This window comes from Girardinichthys multiradiatus, chromosome 8, assembly GCF_021462225.1.
Source record: "Girardinichthys multiradiatus isolate DD_20200921_A chromosome 8, DD_fGirMul_XY1, whole genome shotgun sequence".
NCBI lineage: Eukaryota > Metazoa > Chordata > Actinopteri > Cyprinodontiformes > Goodeidae > Girardinichthys > Girardinichthys multiradiatus.
Window position 1 is genome coordinate 19,529,786 of NC_061801.1, and position 12,355 is coordinate 19,542,140.

Here is a 12,355-nt window from a genome sequence, read left to right on the forward strand (position 1 = left end):
CTCGTTTGATTGAAGGGTGTCCTTTATGTGTGTGTCATATACATGTGTTAGAACGGCCCAGTCAAAGTCCAGACATAAATCCAGTTGAGAATCTCTGGCAACACCGGCAAATCGATGAACACAGCTTCTTCATTCAAAGAAGAATAGGCAAACATTTTAGACTCTTAATATGCAAAGCTGGTAGACAAACCCTAAAAGACTTGCAGCTGTAAATGCAGCAAAACTACAAAAAATTTATTCAGAGGTGCATATACATGCAATCCTAGTTCTTTCATTTCATAATTAAACTGTTTAGTGCTGTCTATAACATAAAATCTCATCAAAACACACTGCACTTTGTAGTTGTAACGTAAGTTCAAAGCATGTGAATATAATTTCATAGCATCATAAGGCTTAAGCTCGTGCATTTACCATTAACTAAGGTAAAAGAATGAAAAACTGTTTTTAAGTAGCAAATGCAGATTCCCACAAGTATGAATATAATTGGCATCTTACTTTCTGCATAAGGTCTTTAAACGATCTCTCGTTTGAGTGTGTAACTGCTGGCAGTCATACATCATTTAAATGATGCAGCTGATGATACACTGGAACCGGACTGGTATGCTGTTCAACCATGCAGGCAGTCCTAAGTATTGCTTCTAAAGTTGGAACCCATCAGTTTGGAGAACAATGCAAAAATGTTGTTTTGTTCTTCTTTAAACAATGTCCATTTCATATTTGGAAAGCTACCAATAATTACAAACGAATAAAAAGGAGAGAGAGGAAACAACTCATTCTCTCAATCTTTGCCCTTCTACAAAAAAATGGTAACCAGAACATTCCTGTAAATCATAACTAATTTCAGCCCTGCCTGACATGCCAACTAAAGTAGAAACACATGCACTGCCTCCTCTTTTCCATCCTGCCACAGCCAGCCCACTCTTTTTCCTTTACTCGGTCTCTCAGTCTGCTCCTGTTGCTGGTCATTTGTTCAATACACCCCTCATGTTTCAAACATGTAGTCAACGGATCAATACTTTGCTTCCATATTTCATCATGTCTTTCCAGCAAGTTTAGTTTCAACCATTTCTTTTCTTTTCCCTGTAGTGTGGATGGAAAGCAAGCAGCAGAACACAACATCCAACCCAAGGGCAACATTTTTCTGCGGATTTTCTTTACTCTTTTTAAGCTACTGTTGTTGAACTTGAAATTATGGCTGCAGCTTCGTGAAAAGACAAGTACATCTAGTTAGGCTATTTAGTTGATGCATGTTAGGCTTAATAGTTTTATTAGGAACTTAGTTTTTATGACTCATTTCATAGCAAAATGCCAAGTTAGGTCATTTGAACTTAATTTCCTTGCAGCTACGGGGAGAAAAACTGTTATGATCATATGTTATTGTTGTCCAACTCCTTTCAATTCTATCCCCTAATTCTGTTTTTTTTTATTCCAAAGGGTTATAAAAATGTTTTCAACATCTTGAATGATGAACAATTTACTATAAGGCCAAATATGTTGTCTTTTTCAGGTCCTGTTTGTGCAGTTATCCGTCTCATAACCTCAGCCCATATAGTTACCATTTCTCTGTTGTTTCACCAACAATAAATTTGTAAACTCTTATTTGCACTTGTTACTTCAAGGCTGGACTATTGTAATTCTTTACTATCAGGATGTCGACAAAATGCAGTTAAAAGCCTTCAGCTGATTCAAAATGCTGCAGCAAGAGTTCTGATGAAAATTAAAAAGAGAGATCATATTTCTCCTATTTTAGCTTCCCTTCATTGGCTCCCTGTTAAATCCAGAATAGAATTTAAAATTCTCCTCCTCACATATAAAGCCCTTAATGATCTAGCTCCATCATACATCAGAGATCTGATTGTTCCATATGTTCCTAACAGAGCACTTCGTTCTCAGACTGCAGGTTTACTGGTGGTTCCTAGAGTCTCTAGAAGTAGAATGGGAGGCAGATCCTTTAGTTATCAGGCTCCTCTCCTGTGGAACCAGCTCCCAGTTTTAGTCCGTGAGGCAGACACCCTGTCTACTTTTAAGGCTAGGCTTAAAACTTTGCTTTTTGATAAAGCTTATAGTTGGAGTGGCTTAGTTTATCCTGAGGTATCTTCCATATTTTTTACCTCCGTCTTCTTCCCTCCCTGTTGGTTGGAGTAAGGGAGAGTCAGGTTTATCCTAAACCGGCTCAGTTATGGTTGAGGTGCAAACACACCCTCCATTTCTGCTACCTGTATGACCCTTTCTCTTTTCCAATGGTTATAATCAGTCTGACAGAGAGAGGTATCCCAATCCTTGTGGTTTTTAGTATAACAATGACCATCAGTGGGACCCTTTGTGGGGTTCCTTGAAACGACATTGTTGTAAATAAGCGCTATATAAAGAAATAAACTGAAACTGTAACTGTCTGTGTAGTTATGCTGCTATAGGCTTAGGCTGCTGGAGGACATAACGACCACTTTCACCCTCTTCGCTACATTCTCACACTACTCTCCAATTTTGCATTGTTTGCTGTTATTTCAGCTTTTAACCTTGTTCTCTCTTTTCTCTTCCTAGAAGCTACACCTGGCCTGGCTCTGTGTCTACATCTGACACCTTTCTGGAGAGGGGAATCGTCCGAGCTTCTGCTGGAAACAACTTAATGCTCACCCTCTACCGATGATCCACATGGCCCTGTCTTTTAGTGTTTAACCCTTTCTCTCTCCTAGACATAGCTACTGACTGAGCTTTTACTGTAACTAACTCTATGTGCTCTCTTTCAGACTCTAACCTTGAAAACTGGCTCAGAGTTTATCTGTTCTTTCTTTCTAGATGAAACGACTAAAGGAGCTACATCCATCAACATTTACTTTTAATTCCCATAGAAAGGACTCCTGGATCAGTGCTTCTTTGTTCTCTTTGTGTGTCTGCTCTGTTCTCTCAAACCCCCAGTGGGTCGTGGCAGATGGCCGCTCATACTGAGCCTGGTTCTGCTGGAGGTTTCTTCCTGTTAAAAGGGAGTTTTTCCTCTCCACTGTCGCTACATGCATGCTCAGTATGAGGGATTGCTGCAAAGTCAACGCCAGTGACTGTCCACTGTCTCTTCATGCTCATCCGGGAGGAGGGAATGCTGCAAGTCACTGACTGGATGCAATCTGCTGGGCTTCCTTAGATAGAAAAACTTTTTATCCAATTTGAATAAAAAGCTAACTCTGACTACACTGTTCAATGATTAGGATTAATTGGAATGTATGTACCTGACTGTTGTGAAGTGCCTTGAGACAACATGTGTTGTGAATTGGCGCTATATAAATAAAACTGAATTGAATTGAATTATTGTACCTCTTCAGCATGGAGATGACAATGGTTGTGTCTTTACATTGGGGTAAAGGAAAAGGTACAGCTACTGTAGCACAGAATTCTGGCACATCTGAATAAAAAATAATGGAGAAAATAATAGAGCTCAAGGTTTGGAGAAAGAAAGTGAAGAGACTATCCTATGGTCAAAGGTTTTCATACCTGTATGGCCATGCTTCTCAAAATGTGGCACAAGAAACATTGGTGCTACTTCCTGTATCGCTTCTCAGAAAGAATTTGGTAAAAACTAATAAATGACCTGTCATGTAGAGCCAATCAAGTTAGCTGTTCAAGAACATTAATATTTAATTTAACCCAAAACTACTTAAAAGAGAAGTGCAGTGGCTGAAATATAAGCCAGTGATCTAGGAATAGGTGCTAGTGGCTACTTAAGTTGTTGTCTATTTAGTTCTAAAGTTTAAATGTGGATCTGGGAATGACATTACTCATGACCATTACAACATGACCATGTTCTTGTTCCAAGTTGGAATAACAGTGAGACTTCCCAACTGATGCTCAATTTAAAAGGAATATCAATCTTTAAATGTGGCACTGAGATTGTTCCAATGGTATTTTGCCATCTTGTCTTTGTTATTAAGCTCCACGTTGGGGAGGACGTTGGAGTACCCAGAGGGGACCGACACATGCAGAAAGAACCCAAACTGGGATTCAAACCTAGGTTGTACAACTGCTTTCAAATTTCTGCCAGTATGTTGGCATTGAGAAACTTAGCATTTACTGAGGTGGTCTTAAAAAGACTGAGGACCAGTGCGTGTTGAGCAACACAATTAATCTAAATGTATGGTGATGTACACCCGCATGTCAGATGACAAACCTTGCTCTGTCCAGTTGTGTGATAGCACGTGCAGAGATAAATTATATAATTTCTGAAGATCTGATGGCTTGTGGTTTTCCTGTAAGATGTTCAAATTGTTTAGACAGAGGAAATCTGTATTTTCTACACATCTGTTGCTACTACTGACTGGATGGTTTTAAAAGGCCCTCTAAATCCGGTAAAGAGGTTACCTGTGGAAAGATCATGTTTTTGGAATAAAACAGCAGCTTGGTTCTTGGCTTGTGTCCCATTTCAAAGTTAGGACCTATCTCGTTTTAGTGAGAAAGATCCAGTGCAGCTGTATAGCCGTCTGGCCCCATCTCTGTCACTGGGTTTTCTTGATGTACCTTCCTGAGGTATCCGGTGGTGCCTGCCCTTAATAGTGTCTGGGTCTCTCTCTTTGTATGATGATGGAGGGCCCACCTGATGCCAGTGGCTTTGATGCGGTCTGGGCCAAACCCTAGTCTTGATTTGGCTACCCACCAAACAGGCCTCTATTTCTCTATCCCAAAGTGCAGTATTCATCTGGCCTGCTCTGGAGGCTCAGCCGGGTTTTCAGACGGACTGCATGTGCAGGTGTGTCTAATAATTTTAGTAATGGTAAATATTAGGGTAGCTGATGTCCTGGTGTCAGCTTTCTGCTCAGTGAATATTGTGAATATACAGTACAGACCAAAAGTTTGGACACACCTTCTCATTCAAGGAGTTTTCTTTATTTTCATGACTATGAATATTGTAGCTTCACACTGAAGGCATCAAAACTATGAATTAACACATGTGGAATTATATACTGAACAAAAAAGTGTGAAACAACTGAAAATATGTCTTATATTCTAGGTTCTTCAAAGTAGCCACCTTTTGCTTTGATTACTGCTCCGCACACTCTTGGCATTCTGATGATGAGCTGTGCTCTGTGCTCTGTCCTGCCCCTGTCATTTCTGTCCAATGGGAACAATGATCGTCACTCGCGTGGCTTTGTTTACAAGTAATAGTTCACTTGCAAAAAGTACAATGTGAAAACAAACCGCACCAATTGAAAAAAATAAGGTTCGCTTTTGGTCCGGACCAAACAAGCGGACCAAAGGACTTTCCTGGTGTGAATACACCCTTAGACAACTATGGAATACAGAGGTGGAAGCCTGAAGCAAAGTCTGAAAAAACTGTAAAATAAAAAATAAAATCTTTCAAGTAAACACGCTTATTGCAGTGAACAGTATAGCTTCTTGCTGCTCTACTCTATTTGGAACAAAAATCTAAAATAGAAGCTAATAAGGTTATATGAGCTGGTTAATTAGCCAAGCTATAAGCTTGTTTTGCTAGCCTGCACACTGCTGCTTATCAGACATACCAGTCAAGACTCTTGTCAACCAAACGGTTCTTTTAAGAAAGCATAACCTTAATAATAGTAATGGACTCCTTAATTTCCATGCCAGGACTTTCCAAACTGACTACTTTCTGTCTTGTAAACAAGAGGAATGTGTAGAAGACTGATGGGGCACCAAAACAGAGGAAAAAGAAGCAGTGCCAAGCAACTGCTCCTGGGGAAACACTGCTTGTGGCATCTAAGTCCTTGGTAGTAATTTTATTTCATAGTATTACACAAAGAAATTATCTTTGCACAGTTTAGTATGCCCTATTATGTGGATACTGTACGCTGATCCTTTCTCAAATTTATTTCTTTACTTTTATGTATCTTTTATTTTTAGGTATTTTTTTATTCATCAATCAAACTTTGATGTTTATCTCACTGTTTTGTATAAGGTTGATAAATCAAAAAAAAAAAAACCTTTACAGTAGAAATCACTAGCTACAATAAAATAGGTAAACCCCAGCAAAACTGCCATTATCCCAGTTAGTGTTAAATAACCAATTTTCACTTTAAATCGTGTTTAAAGTATGAATCTTGGCAGCAACAAGTAAACTTAAAAACATGCCTACAGCAAACAAAGATGAACAATCTTGTGTAAAACTTGCATAAAGTCTGTCAAGTACAAAGAAGTGTGTACAAAGCAGCGAGCAGAAGAAAACAGGATGGTTTCTTGTTACAGCTTCCACTACACAAAACAAATAGAGTGAAACCGAAGCAAGCGGCTGTTGGTCTATGCTGATGTTTTTGTTCTTTTCTTTCAGCCAGGCCTGCACTGTGCTCATTGTAGACCAAACACAACAGCTTTCAGGAGACACTTATTTATTCTCTGGGCTTAAAAACAGGAATGAAAGTGTTTTTGTCCATTTGGTTTAGATATAATTTCCTCTTTTAAAGCCACAAATACAACCAAAATATTTTCTCTTTAGCTCGTATCTTAGCAACTAAAGAACATTTTTCCAGTGACATCAGGGCAGGGAGTGAAAGGGATTTTTATTTCCTTTCGCTAGTTTCAGTAAAGTTAGACTTGACTTGGGAAAATTACATTTTACAGAATATACAACCAATAAAAAAAATCTACTTTGGATCAGGTTAAAGGTTGCAACGCAGGATTATTAAATAAGTCGTGAGAGAAACTGGACTAGAGCCTGCTTTCATTTTCAGAGATTATTATGGCTGTGGAGACATGCTTAAGCTCTGATCCCAGATTTTCTCCATCTGAGGTAGATCTTTGTGATGTGTGTGTCAGGGCGTATGCATGGTGGGTAAACATTACCGTCGGTCGTTCCTCCTGCGTCGGAAGAGCTTTTTAGTGTGTGCTATCTCAGCCTCATTAGGAAGGGGTGGGAAGACCTGTGAGAAACAAATCATGGTGTAAGAGAAGACTGCTGTCAAAACCAGCAATTTCCATGACTTCAAGCATATTTGATGGTAATTGGAACATTCTTGTAGGCTTTTCCTTTGTTTTCAGTTTTAACGCTGGTAAAAAAAAAAAAAAAAAAAAAATGCCAGTAAATTAGTGTATGTTTAAAATACAAACCAAAAGGTGTCCTCCAGGGAGGCTTCAGTTTATGGGCAAGTTTTCATGCCTAAAACATTTAAAACCTAGAGTGCTTTTGCAAACGACTACAGCATTGTCAATATGAATACTTTCCTGACAACAGGGGACCTGAACATTGACAAAAAATTCCCCAACTCTTATCTCTAAACAGATGTGGACTAACAGCTTTGTGGGACTGAACTCGCACTGATGTAGTAATGTAGTAATGAACATTATCCAAGGGCTAGCTGAGCTTAGAGAATGCTATCTTTTTTCTATAAATAAAAAAATGTATTAATTAGCATTAAAATGTATGATTAATTTGTTATTGAAAATCCTGCGAATTTGTAATAACGAAAGAAGATGAAACAAAACTGCACAACAAAAACATGTTTTATTTTGCGTTTGTATTGATTCACTTGAAGGTGCTCAGAATGGATTTTAATAAAGGGGTGCTGCCACAACACAAGTCAAACAAACCACTGTACTCAAAATCAGTGAAAAAACAGCCAAAATCAAAAGAAAAACTTCAAAGTACAAAATGAATAAAAACGCTTTTTTATTCACCGAATAATATTCAAAGACCACACTGAAGTTTCTTTCTCTCCTGCACTTTTTACATAATTTAAAAACCAGACAAATCTTGTTAAATACAGGTCCTTCTCAAAAAATTAGCATATTGTGATAAAGTTTATTATTTTCCATAATGTCATGATGAAAATTTAACATTCATATATTTTAGATTCATTGCACACTAACTGAAATATTTCAGGTCTTTTATTGTCTTAATACGGATGATTTTGGCATACAGCTCATGAAAACCCAAAATTCCTATCTCACAAAATTAGCATATTTCATCCGACCAATAAAAGAAAAGTGTTTTTAATACAAAAAACATCAACCTTCAAATAATCATGTACAGTTATGCACTCAATACTTGGTCGGGAATCCTTTGGCAGAAATGACTGCTTCAATGCGGCGTGGCATGGAGGCAATCAGCCTGTGGCACTGCTGAGGTCTTATGGAGGCCCAGGATGCTTCGATAGCGGCCTTTAGCTCATCCAGAATGTTGGGTCTTGAGTCTCTCAACGTTCTCTTCACAATATCCCACAGATTCTCTATGGGGTTCAGGTCAGGAGAGTTGGCAGGCCAATTGAGCACAGTGATACCATGGTCAGTAAACCATTTACCAGTGGTTTTGGCACTGTGAGCAGGTGCCAGGTCATGCTGAAAAATGAAATCTTCATCTCCATAAAGCTTTTCAGCAGATGGAAGCATGAAGTGCTCCAAAATCTCCTGATAGCTAGCTGCATTGACCCTGCCCTTGATAAAACACAGTGGACCAACACCAGCAGCTGACACGGCACCCCAGACCATCACTGACTGTGGGTACTTGACACTGGACTTCTGGCATTTCCTTCTCCCCAGTCTTCCTCCAGACTCTGGCACCTTGATTTCCGAATGACATGCAGAATTTGCTTTCATCCGAAAAAAGTACTTTGGACCACTGAGCAACAGTCCAGTGCTGCTTCTCTGTAGCCCAGGTCAGGCGCTTCTGCCGCTGTTTCTGGTTCAAAAGTGGCTTGACCTGGGGAATGCGGCACCTGTAGCCTATTTCCTGCACACGCCTGTGCACGGTGGCTCTGGATGTTTCTACTCCAGACTCAGTCCACTGCTTCCACAGGTCCCCCAAGGTCTGGAATCGGCCCTTCTCCACAATCCTCCTCAGGGTCCGGTCACCTCTTCTCGTTGTGCAGCGTTTTGTGCCACACTTTTTCCTTCCAACAGACTTCCCACTGAGGTGCCTTGATACAGCACTCTGGGAACAGCCTATTCGTTCAGAAATTTCTTTCTGTGTCTTACCCTCTTGCTTGAGGGTGTCAATAATGGCCTTCTGGACAGCAGTCAGGTCGGCAGTCTTACCCATGATTGGGGTTTTGGGTGATGAACCAGGCTGGGAGTTTTAAAGGCCTCAGGAATCTTTTGCAGGTGTTTAGAGTTAACTTGTTGATTCAGATGATTAGGTTCATAGCTCGTTTAGAGACCCTTTTAATGATATGCTAATTTTGTGAGATAGGAATTTTGGGTTTTCATGAGCTGTATGCCAAAATCATCCATATTAAGACAATAAAAGACCTGAAATATTTCAGTTAGTGTGCAATGAATCTAAAATATATGAATGTTAAATTTTCATCATTACATTATGGAAAATAATGAACTTTATCACAATATGCTAATATTTTGAGAAGGACCTGTATACTCCTAGCACCTGATATTTTGGCACCAGGTAAGAGGAGTTCTCAGGCATACACCACATCAAAATGAGTCATTTTTCATTTGACTAAATTTGATATTTTTTTCCAGCAGGTGGCAGAGAAATGGATATTTCCTCCTGCTTTTACAGTTCACCTCTTCTGAAAAGGAAATATGAAATCCATCATCCATAAAACATTGGCTCTGTCAGTGAAACAGCACAGTTTCCCTTTGCTCATCACAACCATGTGCTGTTACCATGGTAATGAGTGGCCTAGGACTAGCCCTGTAGAGTAATCATGCAGTGTGCGATGACGACCAGTGTTGTGAGAAGGATGAGTGCATAAATGAGCCCGACTATGAACAGCTGTGCGCACAATGTAATGTTTAAGACATGGTCCATGAGGGGTGACCACTGGGAGAGAGTGTCGTCTTATCCCGGTGATAGCTTAAACCAGACAAAAACAAATTCACACCAAAAACCTCAACTCAACTTGAAGCTATATTAGCTGGGCAGTGGCAGGTTGGAGATGAATTTGTTTAGCATTAAAATTATCCCTATAGTGACCAAGAAACATGGTTCCTACACATTTTTAATGTTAAATCTGCACTCTTTTCCACAGTCAAATTTCCAGAGTTCGCAGCCCTTTTTAGCCCAGTTTAAAGCATAAAAATAAAAGTTCATTATGAATTGATTGCAAACATATACGGAAAACCCACAGAGTGTAAGGAGGCTGGTGGGTTGGATGGGCAGAGTCAATTCAATTCTGATTATTTATATAACGGCAATCCACTAATCTCAAGGCACTTAAAAGAAAAAAACAATTTGTATTCAGAAATATATACAGTCAATTCAAACCAATTATAGCTAATCATACAGTCAAATGTGATCATAGTTATAAAACAAGGAAGCCAACTTTTGTTTATTATTTGAATAAGTAAAAGGTTTTCTTTCTAAGAAAACATTGGAGATTTCATAGAGTAATTGCCTTTACAGCAATCACTGCTCCTGAATGCACATGTAGCGACAGAGGACAGTCGATTGTCAGATGGACAGTAATGGATGGCAGATGGATGGATGGATCGACAGACAAATATTGAATGGTACAGGGAATGAGATCTGGAAATAAATAATATATTTTTCCAGATTTCTACAGTTGTGGAAAATACTTAAAGCAAGCAGGTCAAACAGCAATCAGTTCTGGATGTGTAATTCATTTTGGTATTTTCCCTTAGTGCTGGGCTGGTTTAATTACATTTTCCCCTTAATAAATTAAATCAAATCAGTTGAAAACCTGCATTTTGTATTTGCTCAGGACAGCTTTGTCTGATATTAAAATTATGTTGATTAGCTGAAGCACTTAATTACCCCAAAAAACAAAAAACAGAAGGAATCCGTAATAAGTCAAATACTTTTTCAGTGCGCTGTTGGTAAAAAAAAAAGACTGGTGTAGAACTGGCGTAAAAAGAACACAGTGTGGGTGAGAACAGGCTATCTGCAGGTAGCAGCAAATGCTGTGTAGATCAAAGAAAGCCATGAGCTCTCCTGGACCCCTGCCAGAAAACCTCTAAACTCCAAGCAGGCAGTGTGACCACTGTGGACGTGACAAGAATGGGGATGGGGTGGGGGAGACTACAAGTTGTGAGTGGGAGAATGATGGTAGAAAGCTGACAGAAAGAAAATGTCTGATTTTTCATACACTTGTATGGCAAAAGCAACACAAGACCTTTAGAGATTTGGGTAAGATGAATTTTAGGACTTTTTCTAATCTAAACATTGTAATTTTAAGTTTGCATTTAAAGGGCATCAGTCAGTTTACCATCTACCTACAATTAAGTCAATGATCAAAGACATGTTTTAAAACTTTACAACCCAGGCATCTGACACTGCAGGTCTTGATGCTCAATTCTAATTTTTCGCTGAAATTCTTTTCTTTATGGTCGTTGTTCAAACTACTAATTAAGTGCGACCTCCATCAGACTTCAGTCTGAACGGTCATGATCCCCAAACGACCCACATACGCAGTAGGAGAATGTAGACGTCACACAGCAGCACATGGTTTACAGAAATAATAATGGGTATCGGCATCTCTGTGTTATGAAGTTGTTGAGCAATAGGAGCCGACAATGTTATGACCACATCATAACAAGACGAAAAAAAAAAGGGAAGAGAGCATGACTAATTACAATGGCCTTTTGTGGAGCAGTGTCAGCTACTTCTGTAGAAAAGCGTGTGTGGATGCGTAGTAGAAGCCAGGACAATGACGTGAACGCCGGATGAAATGCTACATAGCTGTTCAGGCCGCTCTGAAAACCATCAGATACGTATTTCATATGAAAGTGGCACAATTTGGAATTTTATGGAGGTGAAAAGATCGGGACTAAGTTCAGACTGTCATGAAAAAGTCGGATATGGGTTTTATATGGGCAAGATAATCGGATTTTGGAGGCATTTGCCAGCAATGTAAGCGTAGCTTGTTATGCACCTTGAGAGGAAGTTGAAATACCAAGTATCATTCCAGGAAAAAGACTCCAGATACACTGCAGAAGGTAACCAAAAGGACTTGTCATCTTCCATCATTTCATTTGTCCTAACATGATCAAACGTGACAGTTCATTGAGATTGAAAGGTAAACCAAGTTTTATCTCTTAAAAGGATGACCAAGTAAAATAATCTGAAGATAATCTGCAAAGATTAGAATTTTTCCCAAAGGATTTTCTGTCAGGGTTCTGGAAATGACTCAGATTGCACTGTTGAGCTACTCAGCAGTGTGGTAGAGGTATAAGTGGTCAAGAAGGAACGTTAGGAAATGAGAACAGCTACTGGAGATGGAAATGTGAAAAATAGAAACAAAAATAATGATTAGTGAACTTTCACTGCAGTATCATGGAAAGTGGAGTGAATGCTTTCCTGTTGCATCTTATGCTTAACAATTCTGGTATGATGCTCAGTCAGTCAGTCCATTGTTTCCCTCAGCTTATTTATGTTGCAAGGGATGTTGTCCAAAAGCAATAAATTTAAAACTACCCCGGGGGTGGC

At 39.2% G+C, this 12,355-nt stretch overlaps 1 protein-coding gene across 2 annotated transcripts in view; it reads right to left on the bottom strand.

Moving 5' to 3' along the window:
• The window catches only part of ctif (CBP80/20-dependent translation initiation factor), a 99,130-nt gene that overhangs the window by 48,673 nt on the left and 38,102 nt on the right, over window positions 1–12,355 (bottom strand). For both annotated transcript variants that reach the window (XM_047372859.1, XM_047372858.1), the window contains exon 8: window positions 6,799–6,875. In XM_047372859.1, coding sequence (XP_047228815.1) covers window positions 6,799–6,875 — 77 coding nt within the window. The remainder of the gene's footprint in view (window positions 1–6,798; window positions 6,876–12,355) is intronic.